The sequence below is a fragment of the Plectrocnemia conspersa genome, unplaced genomic scaffold (assembly GCF_051122295.1).
Source record: "Plectrocnemia conspersa isolate PC_06_02 unplaced genomic scaffold, ASM5112229v1 ptg000001l, whole genome shotgun sequence".
Lineage (NCBI taxonomy): Eukaryota > Metazoa > Arthropoda > Insecta > Trichoptera > Polycentropodidae > Plectrocnemia > Plectrocnemia conspersa.
In genome coordinates, this window is record NW_028277165.1 from 30,265,218 (window position 1) to 30,291,658 (window position 26,441).

General features: G+C 32.6%; 2 protein-coding genes across 3 annotated transcripts in view; both read left to right on the plus strand.

Annotated features, from left to right (window-relative positions):
- Nucleotides 1-13,081, plus strand: part of Notum (palmitoleoyl-protein carboxylesterase notum) — a 62,955-nt gene extending 49,874 nt beyond the window's left edge. The window contains exons 4-11 of the mRNA XM_088189276.1: nt 8,051-8,202; nt 8,270-8,433; nt 8,510-8,706; nt 10,353-10,495; nt 10,559-10,832; nt 10,909-11,165; nt 11,235-11,691; nt 12,706-13,081. Of these exons, the coding sequence (XP_088045402.1) occupies nt 8,051-8,202; nt 8,270-8,433; nt 8,510-8,706; nt 10,353-10,495; nt 10,559-10,832; nt 10,909-11,165; nt 11,235-11,691; nt 12,706-12,952 (1,891 nt within the window). The 3' untranslated portion in view covers nt 12,953-13,081. The remainder of the gene's footprint in view (nt 1-8,050; nt 8,203-8,269; nt 8,434-8,509; nt 8,707-10,352; nt 10,496-10,558; nt 10,833-10,908; nt 11,166-11,234; nt 11,692-12,705) is intronic.
- A 2,267-nt stretch (nt 13,082-15,348) lies between these two features.
- Nucleotides 15,349-26,441, plus strand: part of LOC148239561 (uncharacterized) — a 61,268-nt gene continuing 50,175 nt past the window's right edge. For both annotated transcript variants that reach the window (XM_088183957.1, XM_088183966.1), the window contains exon 1: nt 15,349-15,576. The gene's annotated coding sequence lies outside the window, so the exon portion shown is untranslated. The remainder of the gene's footprint in view (nt 15,577-26,441) is intronic.

The following is a 26,441-nucleotide window of genomic DNA, read 5'->3' on the forward strand; positions in this document are numbered from 1 at the left end:
GTTTTCCTAGATATACTACTGCGTCAATCATTCCTTTTAATATTTCTCTATTTTTATGAACTTGTTCGTTATGTTGACTTATATTAGCTTTACGTTGAGCGTCAATCATGACTTCAATTCGTTGTTTTCCAAACATTTTGAGAGAAAAAAATGATTGAACGTGTGACTGCGCTCTTTTGTGTTTGATGACTAAGGTCAGCAAATCCACTTTTACTCCACACGCTTCTTTCTTTGGAAAACAATATACATGGCCAACAGAACAATCTAGATCGAAGTTCGCAGCCTGTTAACCACTCAGTTCGTTCATATGATGAAAATGAAAAATGTCTTGTATATTCACATTTATTGTCTTTATGCTTCATAAATAAATTGGGAAGAGGTGGACGTGGTTTGGCAATTTTGATTATCTTCAATTTAATTTCACAACTTCTTTTTGAAAATGGATTATTCAGAATATCTTCAACAGTATTCTTCATCATTATTGGGGTAAATAAAAAAATATAATCTAGAATAGAAAATTAAATATTGATCATATGTAAATAAGATAATTAACTATTTTACGCCAAAATATAAAAAATGAGTGACCTGTTATTGTGATATAATGTAATAAAAAAGCAGCGACGGACGCAAGAGTTTTTGAAGTACGCGCACCAAATTCGAGACCAATTTTACTACTGAGCGCTGCCAGCCGACAGATCGACTTCAGCCGTTAAATCTCGGAACAATTTACTTTAGTCGGCGGCCGCGCGCAAGGTCGGCGCGTTATATGTGTTGTTCCAAAACGATCGCTCGCGCGAAAACTTTCAGAGCGAATAACAAATACCAATGCATACTATACACTGCATATTAAAATTTTATAATTTTGCATACTACTGTATGCAAAATGATGTCGCTTTACGCCCTAAATTTTCTAAATTTCTAAATTTATATTTTAGATGGTTTTGCGGGTGTGCGCCGCACACCTAGCACACCCTGAATATACGCCCCTGATATTCTGCAGATTTGAAATAAATGCATAATTATACCTTTAAATGAGATTAACTTATATTTTTTGTAAAAACTATAAAATTGTTAGCCCAAATATTATTTTAGGTTACTAAAAGATACTGTTAGTTTCCGGAACCCACTTTTAAAATATTCTCACATCGTGTATATAAAACGAGCTCGTATCTCCTACAGTGTGAAAAGGTGAAAATTTCAGCCAGTTGGCGATATTTAGTGGGCGTTTTGGCCCGATACAATGTGCATGTTTTATGGGGGGGTCGATAAGTCGAAATAGTGAAGCAGCGGGAATATCCCAAGGAGGAAACTATTTTCTGATACGGAAAACGAGCGAAGGTCTCAGCTTCCGCCTTGGGACGCGTAAATCGGTGCGCTTCTATCGACCGCCCCGAACATTATTTGTAATTTTCCGAGTCGGGAAATTTCCATTCAGAAAACTAAGGGCAAAGAACTCCTCTTTTGACCTAATAATTTATTTGCGTTATAAAAATACGCGCGGATGGTATCTATAGAATGGAGAGAAGGGTTTTCCTGTACATGATATGCTAGCATGTCTAATGTAAAATTCAAGGTTACATTCAGATGTAAAATTCATGATTGAGTCTATATTGGATTAAGCCCAAGTTTGCTTGAGTTCGGTGCTATAAATATTATGTGAGCAAGTTTAATATCCTCAGGCTACTTTTAAATGCACTATTAACTTATATAACTTAGTTTAAAAGCAGTTTGCAGAGTTTGCCATCAATCCAAAAATATATAAAGCAAGTAAATATAGTATTCTTCTTCTTCTTGTACAATATCCTATTGGATGTTGAGTATCATATTGTTTCACGCAGCACAAAATATTTCAATGGAATTAAACCCAAACCATTCTCTCAAATAACATAGCCATGGAACGCGACGTCTGCCTATACTTCTTCCATTTAGTTGATTCAATATTTTGGTCCTCTCATGATATGGCAAAAGTATTGAAGCTTTCTTATCTTAATGTTCCGCAGTACATCTTCTTCTTTTGCCATACGCTGGAAGACTTCAATATTCGTAATTATATCCACACAATAATTTTATTTTTAAGTTAAGGTCCATGCCTCCACTCCTTAAGAGAATGGCGAAAATATAATAACGTATCATTCGCATTTTTAGTTGAAAGCATACGTCACTTTATTTTATTAGATCATGTCCAAAATACAAACTAAGCCAACTCGATCAGAAGAAGTTTAAACAAACGTCGCATCTCCCATATTGCTCCACAGTTTATCTGCACTTAGATCATACACTTTAAGGTTTTATAACCTTAAGGGGTGTGACTTCGCAGCCAAAAAGACGCCGTTAGAAACTGATAATAATTTATTAGTTAAAATTACATATATTGCGATAAACTATTCTCTGAGCGGTGGTGGAGAGACTGGCGGTGGGATGATGTCCGTATATGATCCTCAGAGATATTGTAGTTGTGGCAGCGACAGTATAGTGGAGGTCAGTTCCTCTCTGCTGCAGTGATAGTCTGGTGGAGTCTGAGCGTATCTACGCGAATCTGACTTCTCCTCATTAGAACCCAGCCTTAAGTATCAAAGGCTATAAAGCTTGAAAACGAATCACAACCACGCAGCGATCATCCAGCTAATTGTTGCACTCGTTTCTTAAACAAATGAAATATTTATATGCCTCTAGAAAGTGACACTTGCTTAATGGACATCTTTCCGAGTGCAAATTGTGGAACGGGAATATTGTGGCCGTTTCGCAACAAAGTGACAACAAATAAATATTCTTTCAATTCGGAGAACAATTGCGTATTATTTATATTAAACCCTATTTTCTAGACGTAATGAGGGCTTTTGGGTAGTTGCATCCTATACCTTCATGGTTACGGTAATTAATGCGCGAGTTATAAAATAAGAACCCCAACAACACTATAATTTAAAAATTTGCTATCCTTGCCGATATTACGTTGAACTTCTGATATAAGGTGACTGATTAAAGTATATCCAAACCGAATTTTGGTCAATAGGGGAGCGCAAAAGCAATTATCACTGCTCAGAAGGCAAAAATTCACGTCAAAAGCAATAAAATCGTGTCGGCGCCGTTGCAGTGGGAACGCTCGGTAACGAGCGTTCCCACTGCAACGGCGACGGCACGATTTTATTGCTTTTGACGTGGATTTTTGCCTTCTGAGCAGTGATAATTGCTTTTTGCGCTCTCCTGTTGGTCAAAATTCGGTTTAGATGTGCTTTATTCGATTCACACATATTGTATGTCGTAATATTGTTATAAAAATCTTAATTTGAACCCTAGATAGCCGAGCGTTCCCAATGCGATAACAACGATTTTATTGCTTTTGACGTGGATTTTTGACTTCTGAGAACGGATAATTGTTTTTTGGGCTTCATTTCAGATTTCAGAATTAAAATATTGAATGGTCATAATTATGTTATTTACGGTCAGAATAAATATGTATCAAATGGTTAAAATAAAAATAGCATACGGTCAGAATAAAAATATAGAACAATCAAAATTAATATATAAGACGATCATGTGAATTAAACAAAATATTTTAATATTTGTTAATATAAATGGGCAATAAATCATTTATTTTAGATATGTTTCTTATTAGTATGGTCACGGTCGGTTTTTGGCGTAGCTCCGCTTGATGCGAGTTTGGCTGAGCTTTCGTATCTGGTGGAAGCTTAATATATGATCATGCATAGTGACATATATTTATTGTAGGTTGTAGTAATAATTTATGGCAACGAATTAATTGGGAGAGAATTTAAGTAAATTTTAGATCAGAATAAAAAGTAAATCTCGGTCAGAATTTGAATAATAGTCTTGACCAAAAAGGTCGGAATAAAAATAATAAATTATATATTTTAGAAATATTTTACAAAATATCAGTCAAATAGTGTTGGACAGATTAGGTGCGAGAGAGTGGTAACGAGCGAGCGTTTTTCAGAACATTAAACACTCCATGAATTATACTCAACGAATCTATTAAATTGTATGTTGGACGCAAAGGAATTCAGAGCGACGAACGAAGCGAGAATAACGACAGAGCGGTGTTGAAAAGCACGTTTGGCTTGTTGTGTTGATATCTGACAATGTTACAAGCGCAACCAAACAAGTTAGCCTTAAAATAGCAGTATTATTATGCTTACCATCTGTCACCACTGTTTGTAGCAATCTTCAGCGTTACAGCAATAACAATATTATATGATAATACTATTGCTAACTAAAAACAAATATTCTGACCGTCTGTCAAAATAATTCGTAACATTTAATATATATTCTGACCAGTCCAATTTAAATTCTAACTATTTAATGTAAATTCCGACTATATTATATCAATTCTGACCATCTAATATTTATTCTGGCCGCTTATATTCTGACAGAAAAATACAAGCCAAACATATTTATTCCGATGCAAAGACTTTATACAATTTATATGTTTTATTACTAAACACTTTTAAATATTTATATTTGATGAATATCTTTATCCATTTAATTATGTTTAAGGAATAAAGTATACACATGTAATAAATATATAAAGCTTTGGGTTAATTTGCACCACTTTTATGTACATACATATATTATATAATAATATAATATAAAATATATATTTTATGTAAGTTTCTCTTTACAAAATCAATAAGACACAATATTCATTTCCCAGCTCAGAAAACAACATTCAACGATTTATTTGAAATAACATACCCATTGATAAAATGCACAATCCACGTCCGGTTGCTAAGTCGCTTTCTACAAAGGCAGGTGTTGAAGCAATCCTCATTATTAAATTACAATGGGCGCCCCGAGGTGCACAGTTTTGTTTTTCTCTCATTAAACAAACATTATACTGCTTTGCTGGCTTTTGTGCCTTTTGATGCAGAAACTGTTGCTCGTTTTTTTAGCAGAGAAGCTTTCCACTAAGCACAATGCAGGTGTCGGGATTACAAAAGCAGAGCAAAGCTTACATCCATTGTGAAGCAGCATATCTTCAAAATCAACTTTTGTTCAGCTCGGCTCCTTTGAACCTACCCCCGAGGATGAAATTCTCACACACAACTTACATTATATACACATACATGTAAAGCACCTGTGTATTTAAATGGTAAACTTCGCGCACCTTGATTGCTTTGACTGGATTATTCACAAAGTTTTAAGATTGCTCGAGATAAAGTAATATTACACGTTCTTGTTTGTTTGCTTAGAAAGAATTTCATTTACTCTGAAAGGTTATCTATCGCTATCGATTTGGTCCGCAATTGGAAATACATAGCGAAAGTTTCATATGTGTTTTAACTTTTGGATGTTTGACTGCTTCAAGAGTGATAATACTTAAATGTCTGCTATCGAAACGTCTCAGTTTGAAATGTAAAACTTAGAATTTAGTTAAATAGTTAAAGTTACATTAACCTCGTGGGTCAAAAAGCACATTAATAATCAAATACTAAGTTTCAAATATACGTAGTATTAAGTAATCGGAAGTTTTTTATATTTACTATCTAAGAAATACATAATTTATAATCCCAAATATTTATGAACTGCTCGATTTTGTATTCTATGATGTAGTATGGATTTTAAAATCAGCCTAATTGAAATAAAATATTAAAATAACATTTGACTAGTTCTATATAGTCACTTATATATACATAATTAATAGATCCATACAAATTAAAAATATTTTTAGTTCATAGATGTCATAAAAATAGTACGTAGACATCTATGGACAAATATAAATAATTAAATAATTAGCAAATACATTTAGCAAAGTTTAAAACCATTGAAAATTATTTATTTAATCATTCGCGACTATACAATACATGCTTTAACACAGTCAGTTCGAGAGCTATCCACTTCATCATTATTTATAATTGAGAAAGAAATGGTAAGTTTAGATTTACACCCCTACTATTAGCTCTAAAGCACACGATACAGATATGCGTTCGATATACTTATCATTACTTAAATCTTTGGAGACAACTATAATAAATTCGTATATACACAATTGCACAAATTGAATGTGATTCAAACACTTCGAATTAAACTTGGTAATATATAAAAATAAACAGGGCTAGCACAGTTAATACAGATCTTATCAGACGTAACATTGCGGTACACTGTCGACATGGTCATTTCCTGGAATGTGCAATTCAGGGATGCTGTACCTGCTCAATAAAGTTATTAGCAACTGATCCTTTTTGGCCAAAGTATGGTACAATTATGGTACAAATGGATGTCTTAACTTGCATATAGAACTCTATTGTCAAAAAACATCAGACATATGTACATCAATAGGCTTCTTTTTGTGGTGTGCTGAATTATGACTTATCTCCAAAATGAGGCTATTTTATATTAACTGTTACTCGGCGTTTTTTCGTCACGATCTCTTAAACTAATACGATTAATTCCTATGTTACTACTCAGTGTGCCTGCCTGATCGAGTAGAATACTGGAAAACTTTCTAGTCTATCTATACACTTGCTGGAGTAACAAGCATACACTACAATTAGGGATTCCAATCCCGGGCCAAAATTTTGATCCCGGGATTTCGGTATTGCAATTAGTCGATCCCGGGATCCCGGGACCAGTCCCGGGATAATTTTCATGTTATTTTATCGATAAAAATAATTTAAAATGAATAATACAATATATTTTTACATCTGTTTTTTATAACGTACAATGTATAAAGTACGTATAATTTTAGTCTTGGACTTAAAATAAAAAATAATATAATAAAAATAAAAAAGGGAAGGTCTTATATATTTATTTGAGAAGAAAAAAATGAGCTTTTGACAATGTATGTACATATTATGTACATTCATACACAATTAATTGAAAACATTATTTTGAATAAAACTCACGAAGTAACATCAAAGCATCAAGTGTTTTATCATTTAGCCTTGATCTGATTTTGGTTCCTAAGCAGCCTGCTGCTGAAAAAGCACGTTCAAACTCACAGCCTCAAAGATTCACAGATGACACGTGCAACTCGCGCAAGTTTGTACACGAAATATAACGATGTTGTCAATAATAATTCGATTGTGCTTGATAAATCAACCAATCCGAAAAATTCGGGATTATGTTTTATAATCCCGGGACTCATCGGGTATTGAAAATCGTCCGGGATCCCGGGATCCCGGGATTGGAATCCCTAACTACAATACTTAACTTTCACTCTTCAAACAAATGAAACACCCCTGCTTATTAAATTACTTAATTAATGTCGCCATAGTTAAATAATTTAGCTTGTATTTATTCCCGCTTCGTTCGTGGTTCTGAATACCTTTACGTCCTACAAACAATTAAATAGATTCGTTGAGAGCTATTCATGGGGTGTTCAATGTTCTAACCAACGCTCGCTCGCTACCGCTCGCTTTCAACAGTTATAAATAATTTATTGCCTGTTTATATTTATAAATGTTATAATACTTTTTTAATTCACTATATTTTTATTTAACCATTTCATATTTATTCTGACCCTGAATAATATTATTATGACCATTCATTATTTTAAATCTGATCATCCATATTTTTATTCTGACTGTATGCTTTTTTTTATTTATTCTGATCATATATAATAATATAACTATGGCCAGGCTATTAATAAAATTATCACTGAGATTTGATTTTTATTCTGACTCAAAGTTGATTTAAATTCTGACCATTCGATTTGTTGCCATAAATTATTATTACAACTTACAATAAATAGATGAGTGATATACCTCGATATTATTTTAATTATTCATCACAATATATTAGGATACATGAGATTAGGATGATTAATTGTAATTATAATTATATAAAAATCATTAGTTTCGACCCCATAGATACGATAGAAATCCAAAAACATTTGGGTCCATATTGAATTCGAACCCAGATCTTTTAGGTATTAATCACCAATTTATACCACTGGTCAATTATTTGTATTACATTATCAATCAACAACATTATATGTTTCAAACACTAATATAATTTAAATAGCAAGTGCTAAACTAAGAAAGAGACCTATTATTTTAATAAACTATAAAATATGTATCAATCCTCGTTTCAGATTCTATCTACGTAAATCACTTACCAAAAGCCCCGTTTGGATTGTGTTCCTAGAAGGAGGATGGTACTGCTACGATCGTCAATCCTGTAGAAACCGTTGGCTGAAACTGAGGCATCTCATGACATCATCTCACTGGCCAGAAACAAGAGACGGTTCTTAAACTAACTCATAAGCATTACATCAAAATATATGCAATACTAATATTTAACTAAATTACAGTGAGCGGTATACTATCAGCAAACGCAGCCGAAAATCCTTACTGGTATACAGCAAACCACGTCATAGTGCCATACTGCAGTAGCGACACATGGTCCGGTACAACTTCACCTTCAAACGTAGGAAAAGATTCGTTCCACTTTATGGGAAAGCTGATTGTCCTTCAGGTATTATTTATTACATATTTTTTATTATGATATTTATCTATTTAATCTAAATTGATCATGTATTATTGTTCGGCAGGTGATCAGAGATCTGATACCGTTGGGTTTGCAAAATAGCACTCAATTAATTTTCGCCGGCTCTAGTGCCGGAGGTACTGGCGTTATGATAAATCTAGATCCTATACAGCATTTGCTCCACGCCGATCTCAATTTGAAGCATATATCAGTAAGAGGCATATCAGATTCTGGATGGTTCTTGGACCGGACCCCCTATAGGTAAATCTTTAATAATATTCTATTTGTTAAAAGTTATGCCTTCTTCTTTGAAGTTGCCTTATTGATGAGATTCTCTTAATCACTATTTGGTTAGGTTTATTCCTCATCTTGATATGTTCATATATTACATAATATATGATTTTTTGTAGTACTTAATCGAATTGATATCCAAGATATTTACATTTGAAAAAACAAAATTTAATTCTCATTAGATCAGGGACGTCATTTTAACTATTTCCAGTCGGGGGTAAAAATTGGTCAGTGGTCGTATTTTTAATATTTCGATTTCATTAAGATTTTTGTTATTTCATTAAGTGACATACATTTTTCTGACCAATTTTAAACGGTCTCTGTTTAAAATTCATATCAATAGCAATAAAATCGTACCGTCGCCGTCGCAGTGAAAAGGCTCGATTATCTAGCATTCATATTAAGACTTTTTATAACAATATAACTACTTACAATAAGTAAGAATCGAAGAAAGCACATCTAAACCGAATTTTGACCAATAAGAGAGCGCAAAAAACAATTATCCCTTCTCAGTAGTCAAAAATCCACATCAAAAGTAATAAAATCGTGCCGTCGCCATTGTTAATCCCAAAATTTTACCAATGTTTATAATTTCAATTCCAAGGTCCTTGGAAATATTAAAAAGCTCCTATTTGCTTTTATTTAATTAGTGAAATATTGAATAATTTTTATCAAAGAACATTTTTAAATGATTAACTTGTGTAATGTCTTTTATTGAGTCATCCAAAAAAGGTTGTAATTGGGGAAAAACATCGGGAAAATCTTTTTTATTCTTGTGCTCACTCCTGATTTTTGTTTTCGAATCTTGAGCTTTCAACTCCACCAAATCCACAAATATAGTTGGACGAAATTTGATACCCTCTACCTTCAAAAATACAACCAGTACAATTCACTAGAAATGGTTGGTTCTTCGTCGATGATAATACATAATTTTGAATTTTTTTCAACAATTTTACCAAATAATTTTCTTCTGAACTCTTTTGCTATAACATAACGACAAGTAAAGTTTTTGGAGCCGAGAAGAGTATATGTATTGCAAACTATAACAAAACAACACTACTCTGAAATGCTAACAAAAGGTATGATGTATCATACCTTTTGCTAGCATTTCACAGTAGTGTTGAGAAGTACACACAATCAGCATTTGCAATATTTGAAAATTTCCAGTGTGGCTTTGAATTGCTACCTCATCTTCCATATTCACTGGATCTAGATCCATCAGACTTCCATCTATATCAGAACTTCAAAAAACACTTAGTAGTGCAATAATTTTCGTCTAACTAATAAATTGTAGCAGCCGTAATTGATTATTTTACAAACCAGGACGAAACATTACATCAATATACCAAGCGTAGATACTAAAGGGAGTACTACATTGAGAAATAATGTTCATAAACTCTATATTAGGCCATGAATTTTTTAATCTAGCTCGCATGATGTGTGTTTACTGTTCGGTATATATTTTTCATGATAAATATATACGAAAAACCTTCGATTTAATCATACTACTTTAATTAACTCTCTATTGATTTCACAATGGGTATGATACTAGTTCTGTATAATATAAAAAATGAATTACTTACTATTTACTATATCACTTGTTATATTGCTTACAGTCCGAGTATCTTACCAGCGGTTGACGTAATCAAAAAAGGATATTCTTTGTGGCAGGGCTCTTTGCCGAAACGTTGTGTGGATCGTTATCGAGAAGAACCTTGGAGGTGTTACTTTGGATATCGAATTTATCCAACTTTAAGAGGTAAATTAAAAATGATTCAAACCAACTGTAATATGCTAACTTTCATTTACTATTCATGTTTAGCTCCTCTATTTGTATTTCAATGGCTGTTTGATGAAGCACAAATGACTGCTGATAACGTAGGAGCCCCTGTGACTCCTCAACAGTGGGACTACATCCATCGGATGGGTAACGCTCTTCGCGCTTCATTCAGAGACGTTAGCGCAGTCTTTGCGCCTTCTTGTGTTTCACATTCCATTTTGACTAAACGTGAATGGCTTCATGTGAGTGTAGATGATGTAACAGTGGCACATGCTATACGTTGCTGGGAATTAGCTACGGTGAAAAAGACATCCAAGTAAGTCAGTGAAATATCAAATTTTTTACAATGATGTCTTTGAAACGTAATTGTCAATGTAAAATGTTTTTTACAGAAATAACTTTTCAATGGCAAGAACACTGAAAAACAAACCAGCAAGAAAATTGATAAGATCAGGAACAAACTCAAATTCTAAAATTATCGACGGTGTTAACCCAACAAATGGATTCCATAAAAATAATACAGCTAGGAATAGATCCTCAGATCTTAGTAAAACGTTTAGCATTCAAAACAGAAGGAGGAGAAGAAAAAAACATGGCGAAAATGGAGTTTTATTGCAACAGCAAAGAAAAATTATTAGAAATAGAAATAGTGGGTACAATAATATCTATCGATGTATTTTGTATTGAGATAATTATAATTTTAATTTAATGTTTAAAGATGAAAATAATCAAAGGACTTGGATGAACCAAAGCAGTATTGCTCGTGATAAGATAAATTCAAGATTTCAACCAATAAAAATGAACAACCAAAGAAATAACAACGGCAATCAGAAGAAGAATTCTAGACTGAGAAACAGACAAAATCGACAGCAGTTTGCTACTCAGAATTGCGTTGACGAAGACAACCAACTAAGATTCAGCCAAAGACTACAACCAAATAGAAGAAATCAGTTCAGATGCAACAACAATAGGAACAAAAACATCAGACACCATGTACGCAATAGGAACAAACAAAATCACAGACACTTGCCTCAGTCGGTTTACCATAATGATAGTACATTTGGACTGGTCGCTAACGCTGTAATCAAAGAGAGTAAAAAGACGGAGGGAGACGATGATCCTTTGCATAGTCATATGATGGAGAGACAGATGAGACTTCAACGATCATTATTAAGGTAAAATGTATTAAATAACTTATATATTTAAAGGATGGGATCTGATTATTACTATAAAAATAAATGTGAAAATCAATGGTCTTTTTTTATTAAAATAATAGATGTTCTTCATTTCCATTAAAATAATCTCTGCTTCTCAACAAAATGTCGTTCGTTGCCATTAATTATGTGATACCTTTAGCTTATACATAGCTCTTTCAAACAATATCTACATAAATTAAAGTTGGGGGTAGTTGAGTTAATCAAAATAATTTTATCATAACATATTTTTAGTGAAACCGTCAATGGCAAAAGCTTTGTAGGTTGAATCTTACATGAACCAACTTTATATAGCAAACTAATTATTAATGGTTTTAAACTTGGCTAAATTTATTTATTACCTATTAAAAAAATTGTAAAATACAAAAGCAATAAAATATTAATATAAAATCGTAGGATTAATGCAATTCAGTATAAAGAACTGGAGAAGCTCTCAAACTTTTATAATTCAATACCTTCAAAATTTTGAAGTTTGCCCAGTTTTGCCAACTGTTATGATTCCCACAAAATCAATTAGTTTTATACACGCTTAGCAACATCTTGCGCACGGACATTATTTTATCTTTTTCCAAAGGGGGGGCAAAAGTTGGCCAACCAATTGTCTATTTTTAATTTTTCGATTTCATTAAGATTCATGGTATTTCATTAAGTGACGTGCATTTTTCTGGTTAAATTCAAATGGAGACAAATTTCCCTCCTGCCCCCCAAATGATGTTCCTGTTAACGTCACCTCCGATAAAATCGTACCGTCGTTGTCGAAACGCTCAGCTTTCTAGTGTTCATAATAAGACTTTTCCTCCTCCTGCCCCTCCCCCCATCCCCCAAATGACATCCCTGTTTTTGCCACAAATTTATTCACAATGATCCGAGTGCTCCTGTCAAAATATGTATTCAGAAAACTTTTATGTTCTTGCAAAAAAATATTTTATCTACTAAACACTGCCATAGTTCATGCAAGTTTATTTTTATTTCTAGGGGTCTCAAAACAATGAACGGATGTGAACACCGTCATATTGAACGATGCAGCTGGCCACAGTGTAACCATTCTTGTCCAAGACTACTCGATCCTTACACCGGAGAAGAAATACACTTTATAGACATGCTAAAGAGCTTTGGTTTGGAAATGGAGAGTGTGGCCCACGCACTCGGAGTCGACATGCACACTCTGAACAATATGGAACACGCAGAATTACTCAACTTGCTGACACAACAATCAAATTAAAAACTTATCAATAAGTCTAAAACGTAATCTAAAACTACCATGTAACTATATACAGGGTTTGAATTTCTGTATTTTATACCAAATATGTATATAACGTGACAATTAATTTGAAGATCAGATAAATATAAAGCCAACTTTTTGTAGACAATTTCCAGAAAACATGTATAGAAAAGGTAAAGTTGTATGTAAATTATTAATTCTTTTTAATTATTATTATATTAATACAGTCAAAGCTTGTGTTCAAAAAAATAGTAATATAAATATGTACATTTATAGTGATTTCTACGTATATTTTATATCTGGAAGTTTAATCTGTAATATACTCTCTAAATAAATATAAATTAATCCATGTTTACAAAGAAAGCTTTAATACGTTAATTGTACCTTAGTTATTATTGTTGAATATTTCAAGTGATAGTTTTGCATTGTTGCAAAACATTTATATTATAATAATTGTACATAGATAAATATTTTCCTGTAATTTATGATAAAATTGTAATGCATGTTACAATATGGTTCCATAAGTCATGTAATAACTCATTTAAAGTTACGGACATTAGAATTGAAAATGCTTTCGTTTTAGTGTCAAGACTTTAATTTATTTGAGACTGATATTGTTAATATTCATAGGTGGAATATAACTGTTACGATTATATTTTTTCTCAAATATCTAGTAATTATTATTATAAACAGGAATCCGTTGAAAATGCACGATTTTATTTTTAGATATGCAGATAATATTAACAACTAATCGTGTTTTAAATATTCTATCACAAAATTAATGTGATTCATTATTGTAAACTATATCTAGACTTATAATGAAAAAATAAGTGATTATTAGATTTATTTTATCCTTTGAATGTTTTTAATGATACTATCTAATTTCCTGAAAACTTTAAAGTTTTAGACTGAAGTTTGCACTTCTATTAAAAAACGACTTGCAAATTTATTACATCGTTCGGTTTATATGGATATAATACTTTTTATGTAATTTAAAAAATATTGTTATAATAATTAGGTTTAGTTGAAAGTTGTACAAATAGTTGTTATAACAAGTTTATTATAATTAATTTATGATTATTATTAATTTCATTCAAAATATCTACCTCATTATTTTATATCTTATCGTGGTTATTAATTCTAGTTATTTAAAATTGATTTTTTAAATTTATAACAAAATTGTGAAAATTATAAAAAAATATTGTTTTATTAAAGTCTTTTATTTATTTTTAACTAATTTATTTACCTTACTTTCATACAGCGCTGGTGAAAGATCAGTAAGTGGGACGCTGGTTGAATATATCGGTATATATTTTATTGCACAAGTTATTACGTATACAGATGTAATTGAGTGTCAGTATCGAATGCCGAACGGTGTACATATTTATAATAAAAATGTTGTAGACAACTGTGATATATGTATATATTTATATGTAAGTTAACAAAACCTTTAATATCATACGTTCTCTCAATTTTTGCCGCCCCCTTAATCTGTCACCCTCGGACAAATGCCAAATTTGCTCCTCCCTAATTATTGGAGGATAAAGCAATACCACCGTTTTGTAGCTAGTCAACTTAGAAATGACCAACATTTATTTTAATCTCGACTAAGAATGTGCTATATGAAAAAACCTAGGGTTAACCCCGGAAAACCAGTTTTTTCGGTGGAAATAAACGGCAATGAGAAAATTGGGAAATTTAGAATAGATTGACAGATTTTTCAATACAAACATTGCAGCACTTGGTTGAATGTTCACTATTTCTCATAGTAGCAATACTGTCACCCTCGTTCTGTTGGGTTTTAGGTTTAGTTGGGTAGACAGAGTTTAGCCGGAATACGCTATTGGCAGCCACAACGGTCTTGGATATAAAGAATATTTTTATAAATTGATACAAAATTATTTTGTTTCATATAACTTGTTTATAATTGCACTGTTGTACAATATGATACAATATTTGTATTTTGATTTGTATTTATGTATTGGTAAGGTTATCAGACATCCTCATATGAGGAGGATTGCTTATTTTGTTTTCCTTTTGCTATTATTTTAGTCCTTCTTGAGCAAAAAATCTGATATGACCATTTTTCTAGCTCGAAACAGCAATTTGTCTTTTAAAAATTTCAAATATGGCCTTTTTATTTTTAGTGTGATCTTTTGTTATTTTCAAAATCTAGTCACCTTAGTATTGTAATTTTGTATTTTATTATACATAGATTTAAAATAAATCCAAAAATTCTTTGATTTTTTGTAAAGTTCCCGATTTTTCCCGTTCGTTCAAAAATCCCAATCATTATTCTCGACCGTTCGCCATTAATGTATTTTTATACTGGCAGCACCGACACCTGTCATGATAGTTCTTCTCGCTTCCATGGCGCTGCGAGCGACGTTCAATTCAGTTGACCGGCTACCGCGCGACGGGTGACTTTTACGCGTTCTTCTCTCCGTTTTCGTTTTACTTTTTTATTATTATTGTTGTCTTCAAACATAAAGCGCCGTATACACGCTTGATTTCGGACCGACCATATCTCAGCGAACCGCAAAAGAGGATTTTATTTTTCATCAGTCATCAGACAACAGACGAGGAAAGTGATTGCTTTCACGCGACAAACTCTCCGACCCCATGTGAGTAGTGATCACGCCACAATCGCATATCTATAAATCGCATGTGCAATAACAAACACGGGGTTTCACTTTCCCCCTTCGTTTATGTCAGTCGTTACAACGCGCAACGTAACGCGCGTTTAATTTTTTAATTTTTAATAGGGATGTGTCAGATGTATCGTAGGGATGTTCCGGTGTATCAGGACGACGGTGAATTATTGCCGCAATGCGGCTATTATTTAATCCCGGTTGTCACATTGAACGTTAGAGAGGGATTCTAAGTGAGGGGTGAAAAAATACAATCGGGGGGTGTAACGCTTCAAGGTCGATACGGTTAATAAGTTTTCGTACGAAATAAATTCAGGGTCGCGAATGCTTGTTACCTGTTCGCCTCTTTTGCTATAGGGTTGGCAACACTTGTTTTCAAAATTGTTGTGAGGTAAAATTCACACAATAAAAACAACATGTTATCTTTAATTTAATTAAAAAAGTGAGGGAGTTGGTATTTCATATTTTTTCACACGATAAAATTGCGCAATTAAATTGTACAAAAATATGATTAAATTGAAAATTTGAGTCTAAAGTTTGACTTCTCGAGAATTCTATACAAATATAATAATTATATTATATATAGAATAATATATTTAAAAAGTGTAATTTATAATGCCAACGGATTTTTAGAATATTTTTAATCTGTAGTTTTAAATAGTTTTAGAATTTCAATATTTTATTATTTCATAATAATATTCTTTAAATCTCAGGGTAACATAATAAAGAGTCCATTTGAAAAGAACAAAATTTGATTTTCTATTCAACAACCCATAAATTTGTAGTTTACCATCTTAAAACATGTATTTGTTTAGTTTGCCCTTGATATTCTCAACGCCTCAATTATAGTGTTTGGACTTATTTTATGAAAACCATGAGAACAGTATTTTTTTTATGAAATCATACATGATTTTATTATAGAGTGGTAAAAATTTTATTGTACCTTTATAGTTAATTTGTATCAACATCTTGATACCCATTCGCTACGATATAGTAATACTCGAACAGATTTTGAGAATCATCTTTTAATAAAATGAAGCATTCAATCTTAATCTTTTAATGTCCAATGACCTAACTGGAGAATCGTCGATAATTTGTTGTTTATGATTCTGTTTATAAATGGCATTGAAACTATATTTATTTTTGATTCGCAGTGAAAATGGGTTTCGGTTTCGTTTACCTTATATTGTAGTACATATTTTCAAAAAAATTGACTAGGCAAGTTTTTCTTACGATCTCAAAGGAATTCTTGTGTTACATTGTACTTGAATATAAATCTATAACATGGAATTCCATTACGATGAAATATTATTTGTTATTATAACCGATATAAACAAAACTAGATATTAGTATCCGAATAAATATGAATAATATTATATAATATTTATCGTACCTATTTTTTTTGCCCTTGAACAAGCTCGTGCGTTGCAATCTCACACACTATTCTAACCTATCTTTGCGTAATAAAGTACACTTATAAATGAGGCACCGACTTTAATAAGTTAATATATTCTCAGACTAATTAAAATAATTTTTATATCTACTTAATTATTAATTAGGATTTATATCTTACATGCCAATACAACTGTATGTATGTATATGTAATATTTAAATACAAAAACTTTACGCTATTATCTAATTATTTACTTTAAAATATTTTTTGAATCATACGAATTGGGTTTTTTGTCATAAAATCGTTGGCGAACAGAATTGTGTTTAATCGTAGACAACGCATCTGTTAATTGTTGTAAATTTATCTGTCGTTTCGAATACTCTCAGAGTAAGATCATAAATTACCACAGACTGTTGAATTTTTTTTAGATTGGTCTTATGGACGAATTTGGTTTAATTTAGTGCATTAGATGAAACATGTCGAATATTAAGGATTATAATTATTTTAGCTGCTTACAGAGATTTTTTTTATATCTTACACACTTTTTTTAAACAGTTCTAAAATAACTAATACATATTTTAAACCGCTTAAAATATTTTTTAAGACGTTTTAAAACATTTATTACTTATTTTAATTCAATAAAAAGGTAAATATCTCGCTATTTATATTTTCAAATTTCAGTTTTAATCTTAATAAATTATAAAAATCAGCGCCCCTTCCAATGTTATGATGTGTAAAGTTTTCTGCTCAAATGCAGTTATTTAACTAGCGCAAACGTTACGCACTACAATGCAATACAATGTTTCTTGGTGTATTTGTATTGATATTTTCTGCTTGTAAAGAAATGTTGAAATGCACTAAATGTGATTTATCACTCATGTACTTTTGAACGTTTCGGATGCATTGAACATCCATGACAACTAGGGATTGCAATACCAGTAATACCGGTATTAAGGGAAAATTGCTCTCTGCTAGTACCGGTATTACAAAATCAAATACCGGTAGTACAGTTTTTTTAAATCCGAACATCTCGTTTGTTGAAAAAGATATTTCCATGGCTTAGAACTACGAAAACAGAGTATAAAATGATGCTCTTTGTAGGATAATAACATAAGCAGTTTTCTCAGGGGTAGGATATCATGGTAGAATAATATTATTATTTTTATCATAGGGCCAAAATATCGTCCCACCTTACCAATATTTCGGCGCAATTTTTAAAAATGTTATTTAAGATGTTCGTTATTTTTATACGTTATGCGCGAAGTGTAAACATAATAGGAAAACATTAAGCCTAACGGTACCTAGTAGTTCCCTGTAATTCTGTTATGTAACAGAGAAATGACCGCGCCGCCGCGCCAATTTTTTTATGATAGGGATGGCTGGCGAAGTGAAAACAAAAGTATTGCATACACAAAATTCTTTCTACTATTTGATCATTTTTATCTCTTTTCAGACATTTTTACCCAAAATAAAAATATCTTTTAAAAGTAAATCTCGAAAAGAAAAACTTTACTAGAGCATCCCACGAAAGACTTATTAATCAGTTTAACTTAAAATTCTAAATACTTCGGCTTATTCTCGAAGGATTCGCATTAAAATTTATTTTTCAGCGTAGCCAGGAGATAAAGTGGAAAGGGTTGATGTTGTTGGTAGGGTAGACAGAATCAAATTAAAAACACAAGCTCTCGTTAGGGCAGGTCGTTGCGTCTCCATCTAACGGTCGATGTCTCGTCTGGCTATTTCCCCATTTGATGAGGTCGTTCTCCGTTCGATCCATGGCAATAAACTATTCAAAACAAACAGTGTTGATACGAACATAAACACGCCTGTTGGCAGATGGTTTCTTGTATTTACTCTTCCAAACGAGTCACGTGCACGCGACATAAATCTAAACACCAGGGGTCTAAATTACAAAGCTTGGTACTGGATTGAAATATATTGAATCGGATGAACATGCCAATTCTGCTTATATGTTATCATTAAAGGTCATGATTATCTTTCTCCCTGTTCGCCTACCCCTACATACATCAACTTTAAATAATCTCCTAAGAATGCACAGAGAAAAAATTTGATCAGCTACTTTAGGCAAATTTACAATCTGAATCTTCTAAACTAAATTACTTGTTGATCGTTACAGTTAATATTATTTTTAAAATCTTCCCTGTATACATCATAAATATTGTATATCTCTTCAACTTTTTAATTGTCCATGTCTACCCCAACTACGAAGTTTTTAAATCGCTTTACAAGTTGTGCAATAATAAATATATATATTCATGTATGTTCTTAAGTTAAACTTTTATGATTCAGGTGCTAGAGCTTAATACTTAGCTAGAGCTGAAAAACAAATATTCGAAATCAGTCTCAAATTCGAGTAATTAAGAACCCTAATTTGTTCAGATTTTCATTGAGGGATAACTCGATAATTTCCGGTTTAGAATCAGGGTCGTTATTTCAGCTTTTTTAATATTTCTATTTCATTTAGATTCATAGTATTTAATTCAATTCAATGGCATACATTTTTCGCACTGAGCACTGAGCTAGTGGAAATATTTCTTTTTTAGTTAATTCAAGCATGTTCATGTAATTATACGGCTTATTTTTAATTACCTAACGGCATTGAATAATCTTTCAATATTTGAAAGTAGTTTCCTTGCTTTTTGCCGCAAACTGATTGACTCATCTTGCATCTGCATTTTTCCATTGATTCGCAATTCACCTTGGTAGAAGAGTTTTTTTAATCGGGAATGCTTCAGGGAAACGTTCTATCTCCAGTATTTTTTATTAATAACAATATATTAAAATTATATTTTGTCTGAAGTAGAAATTATCACACCAATGCAAATTTGTTACTTTGCGGATTAAATCTAGTTCATGATATAAGACCGACTGGCAGATTGGAAATGTTTGCGGTTACGTCGGATGCTGGAATTTCGACAAAGTCTACTGCACATACATATGTATTTACAATAGTTCGCCACAGGGCACGAAAAATCCGTGTAACGTAATACCGTGAGATTTCAATTCAATATGCAATTTTTTTTAGCTGCACTTCGACGGACATTCAACTCATCTGACATTATGCAATGGGCGAAGATGCAGCGGCAGGATTGATAGATCTAAGCGGATGCTATCTTTAACTGTTTAAGATCGAATTTCACTGGTTTTGGGAGCGTTGTTTGAGAAATTGTGCCAAAGTGCTCGTGGGGTACGCGGTGGCGTGATCGAGAACAGTTGCTGCTAACCAATTCCGGTTCTTAGCTCTCCAAGTGGGATGGATATGAGCTGGCAGAGTCCCGCAATCAGGTTATTGCTCAACAGTGCGCCTCTGAAACGTTTCGATTTATGGCGCGATTAATCGACGACCACTACAACTGGCATTTGATTAGGTAGGGTCTACATGCAAATGCTTGTAGTGTTGTGGGTCTTGGTTTGACACACTTCATAGAGAAGTATTTGCCCCTTAGAAGTTTTTTTCGTGACAGCTTTCACTGATCATCTATTGATCTACTTGACCATCATCAATTACAAAAAAACGCAAAAAAGGGAATCTACTGAAAAATCTTTTATGTTAGATGAATATTAGTAACTTTCATGCATCAGTAGAAAGAAACGAACTCTTTAACTCTTCCAAGAATCACCTCTATATTTCCTTACCTTATTTCATATTTTTGCTGTGACAAAATAATTGAACTAGACATCACTGTTATACACAAAAAATATTATTGAATACATCAAATTAATTTACATTTTACGAACAATTATGATGTAAGCGATAGTTTAGAAAGAGATTAGAAAATAAAACGTAATTATTTTATCCCAATGTTTTGACAGAAACACAAATCGCTGCACACTTAATGTGTTACTGTATCGTATCCACAACCTTTTGGATGTACATATATTCATTACATTTATGTTAAAAATCATCGCCTTCTAACGAGCTTAAAATATTTAAACCCACAATATTTATATTGTAAAATATCAAAATATGTGAAATGTCGGTTTGGTCCAATTATTTTGTCACACTGTATATCACTGCTATATTAATAATTGTGAAAGGTTTTATTTTTATATATTCCTATGTATACATATTCAGTGTCAGGCTTTCAAAGCTAGGCCCGACCTCCTACCTGGGCTGTCGCGTAACCTGGTATGAAACTGTGGTTTATCTCCAGTATCACTAATCAATTTAAAGTGACGCAGGGACATCATTTGGGGGGAGGGGGGTTGCATTTGCCCCCCCCCCCTTGAATTTGGCTATCAAAATGCATGCCATTAAATGAATATGAATCTTAATTTAAAAAAACGACCACTGATTTGTAAAACTTTTGCCACCTCCCTGGAAAAAGCTAAAATGGTTATTCCTCAAAGAAAATCTGGAACGTATATCTATCTGTATTGTGTGCTATAATGCTTATAGTAGGGGCGTAAACTCAAACCTGCCATCTATTTCTCAATTATGAATATTGATGAAATGTATCTGACTGTGTTAACGCAAATAGAGTGTAGTGCAATCCATCTGACCCGTATAAATTTATTTTACTCACTTCAGAGAGGGTTACTTCCTCAATCCAAAACAGTCCGGCATTTGTGCTGATTAAGTGCCTATAATACGATAAAAAATGTTTGTTTATTGATATAATTAGAATGTTTAAATCTTTGTACTCATATATTTTAAAACATAAAAATTGATTATTTGGGCTGTGATGATGTGTTAAACAGAGTAATTAACCTAAAAATTGTATCATTAAAACACAAGGCGCACGACGTACAATTAAGAAATTATCGGTCGGCGGTGAAAGGGTTAATTCGTGTTATATGAATTTATTCGACTGCAGTAGACATTTATTTTTTTATCAAATGTTTCGCAAATATTTTTTTAATTTTTGAACTGATCATTAGTTATAACCGAAAGACTATTTCCTTCTTTCTGATAACCCATTCAATATCGGATTTTTTTGCAGGTGTGCGACTGCATACACCTCATTCTCTAAGCTACATATATTTCCTTATGCCTGCACTAAACTCTCTGGAAGTTGGCCAAGTATGGAGAATATAGTGGGTTACTTCGGTCGAGTTCGGTTCTGCCCGCTCTAAAATCTCTCGGAAGTTGTCCGAGGCTACCGAGAACGGGAGGTAAAGTGGGGGGGCTTCCGAACATTGTCGGCAAACGGACCAAAGTCAAAGAAACCGAAGTCGGAGCTGCTCTTTCGAGCGCGAGCGGTGAGATACTTCCCCTTTCGCTCTCTCGCGTGTTAAGTGACGACAGTGAGAGAGATAATGATATGGTTTTTCGCAAATTGAGATAGAACGAGTAACTCGGTTCAATTTAAGTATGCGCGTAGGCGTCCTGCATCGTGGTCACATGGTCAAGTTATAATACCACATGCATATCGGGGACTTCAACAGACTCTTACTGACATCTTTGAATATTTTAGGGCACCAAAAGGGATTAATTATATTTTTGCTAGTATATACAGATATCGTTATTATATTTTTTTCATATAAAATGAAATAATTAAAAATTAATGGTACTTGATTTTGTTAAAAAAAAATCGTTTCGAATATCCTTATGTATTTCCCTAGATCGGTTTATATTTATAAATGTCACACCATAATTCTTATTTAGAATCGATGGCGACAAATTTTAGGATAGTCACAGATGTAGTGTTTGTATTCTGAAGGTTTATTTGTATGCTTTATGGCATTTTGCAAAAGTCGACAAAGATAAATTGAATATTTACGACCGAAAAGTTTTCACTGATATTGCATTGGTTAGTGCCCACACAAACTTTTATAATTATCAATAGCGTAATTTTAATAATATGACAATTTAAAAATTGCGATTATTTGGCACATTTTCGATCGCGCGCATATATGCCATCTGTACGTGACAGAGGCCGCCGTCCGGACGGCGTATGAAATTTGCGGAGTGTGATCGCTTACTCAAAGTCGTAGGTCTTGGACAACTTCCAGAGAGTGTAGTGCAGGCATCATCGTTTCGCAATGTTTCCCAAATACTGTTTTTCACCCTTAACCCTTGAACCCATTTCAACATTTTTTTAATAGTATTTGCGCTGATGATTGGTTATAAATAACAGACTACGAAATTTGTCTTGTTTATAACCCAATTGACAAATACACAACGTAATCGATTTTTTACTCAAACTAAATTGTGGATGATTTGGCATTATATTTTTTATAAATATTGTCACCACAAATGTAACTTCTCAAAAGCAATATAGATGTTGGTGATAAAAAAATATTTAAAAATCAAACCAAGGATTACGAATATTTTTATGATTTATTATAGAAAAGTGATGCGGTTTCTTTGGGCGCTACTGTATTCAATTTGAATAACAGTTTTTAATTTAAAAATCAGATTTCTGGCTACGTATTACAGTTATAAGATATTTTTTATTTTTTATTTTTTTTAAAAGGAGAACCACTGCCATATATACATAATTAATTAATTAACAATAGCAGGTTCTCTACGTATAAAATTCTTTATCAAACAAGGCGCGTTCTCGTGAAAAATATCGCATATCCGATGGCACCATGGGAATGTTGACTATGTTGTTTCCAAATATGTACATTGTTAATTCGTAACCGAACCTTTTTCAAAGCAACTATAAACCCCCCAAAGTTATGGGGGTCCCAATACGCCCACGTGAAAATTCCATATAAGGCATTTTATTATTCCATTTATTGTAACAAAATGTTCACGTAACATGAATTGAATCATTTTTTATCTGAGCGTTAAAGATAATAATCAATGATACAAAGAAAACCATTAAATCAATCCCGTAACATCAGATACGGAACAGTCTTTTCATTTTATATAATGAAAAAGCCGAAATCGTTTTCCCACAATATAATAAATCACTTTACATATCGTTAGGTAACTTTAACCGTCGGTTCGGTTGTATGGTTAAATATTATATACGAACGTGTAAGCGCGCGCGGATTGTCTCGAAATTATTGGTCTGTCCGTAACCGTTCATTACGTACAAATTATTTAATAGAAAGTAATCGATTCGGACACGAACATTGATATGTATCGCTAGACAGTGACGGATTGAGGAGTAACAATAAAAACATCATTCTGGGAACAGTTGATCAAAGAGACAAGACAATTTGATTCGAGGCTCGGAGTGGACCGGAAGAAATTGCGGATTGTTCTATATTATTATTTTAAAAATAAATCGCTGTTTGCCATATTATAGTATTTACTTAAATATTCGGATCCGAACCGTATGTACATGACCTAGTGAATGCTGTTATTTCTTTGACCACGCGGCCCAGCTCATGTATATTATATTCTAAAAAAATATATTTAATATTTAATTTTATTTAATACTATCTTTAGAAAGTTTTGGGTATTTTGGTAATGTTTCGCTTATCTCGTCAGGGTCATGTATGACGCCTTGAATTATATTAAAAGCCTATTTAACTCGTTACCATATAAAAATATAGATTATCACATTATGTACATTGAGCAAAAACCACTTTCAAGGATATAAAAAAACAGGCTCGCTTCAATTATATATGATGTATGCTTGTACCAATAACGATCATGTAAATGCTGTTGCCTTTTTGGGCCATTTTTTAATTAAGACAATTCAACGCCCAAACTCTTAATTTCTTTTTAACGACAAGTAGGCTTATAATGCTGTATGTCGAGATGGGTTAAGGTTGCCGCAATGCGATTGAACGCAGATTAAACCTTATGTGGAAAACGTTGAGGTTTTAAAGAAAAATCACCCACGTAGCGAATAATGGTTATTCTATTTGCACACACAACGGCAAAGCCTTGACATTTATTTTGGGCGTAAGGGTTAGATCGGATGCTAAATTTGTATATGTACATCCAAGGCTGGCAAATTAAATAGAGATGTCATGTTATGCTACTGGAATATGGAAACAATGGTTGCTGGATTTCGGCCGACTACCCACTTTTTGCAACGCATGGTTTAACCTTTAGAAGTCCAAAGGCATATACATATGTCATGTCCAAAATGGGTTAACCATTACAGTCCAAAAACATCTATGTCATGCCTAATATATTTTCTATGTTTTAAATCCATTTTAAATTACTTGATAATTAAATTTCTAGTATTTAATTTCTTTTACTAAATTAAAATTCGTCGTGGACTTTGGAAACAATTTTTTGACCAGTCTGTACCAACCGCTTTTTTAAGCGGCTATAATCTAAAAAGATTTGTTTTTTTAATTACGTACATATTTTTTTTTAAATAAATCAAACTACTGTTTTTAATTCAACTCAATATTTATACAATATATTTTGTGAGCATTGAATTAATAAACCAGATATTGCTGCACTGATCTCAAAAAAAGTGTAGATTAAAAATAACATATTATTGTCAGACCCGGTCAGTGTTGTAGTTTCCCTTTCGTTCAGTCGCATGTTAATTTACAAGAATGAGTGAGAGAAAAAAGTGTGCAATTGATCTCAGCAAATTTCTCGAGAAAATTGTCATAGCCTTATTTGTTAAAAATTAAATTTGTACGAATATTTTTAAAAGCTTTACAACGGCAGCATATGTTATACCGCTGCATAGGAAAGGGTGGGTCCGTGCAAGAAGTTATTGAGTAATTTAAAAAAATAGAACTGACCGGGAAGTGGTTAATGAAATCGAAATATTAAAAAAACGACCACTGACTGACTAACTTCCCCCCCCCCCCATGAAAATGCTCTAATACCCTAATTCTAAACCAGAAATTCTCGGCTTATCCTGAAAATTTTTTAAAATGTCATTTCAATGAATTTATATCAGAATACATTTTCACCAGTAGATATTTAGTTTTACCAGTGAAAATATAATTTATCTGACAGGTGTTAGTCAAATTATATGATTTCAACTTTTCCATACGTAGTTGTATGTATATATATTTAGATACTTATCATTCTTTTTTTACATGCGATGTATAAATGTTACAGTAAATCTGTATTTTTCAGTGAAGTTGTATTTTCACTGGTGAAGTCCAAATAAATTTTCACCTGCAGATATATATTTTAACTAGCGAAACTATAATTTAATTGATAGGCGCTAGTGAAATTATATGCTGCTCTAAAATGTCTATGAAACTATTTGACAGTTGCGAAACGTCCATTTTTTGTTCAAATCACTAATGATAATTTTCGTTAGCTTAAGCCCAAAATATTTCTCTTAGGAGAAAATAATCGGAAGAAGTATCTCGCATATTGCTCTATATTTTGTCCGCACTTCGATATTACACTATGTTTATAAAAATATGATAGTCTTCGCAGCTAAAAATGGGTAATAATTTATTAGTTAAATTTACATATTGCGACAAACTGATTTGTGCGAGATTATTATTCTTTGAGCGGTGGTGGAGAAGCTGACGGAGGGATGATGTCAGTGGAAGATCCTCAGAGGTTTCCGGGAGTCCCTCTCTGACA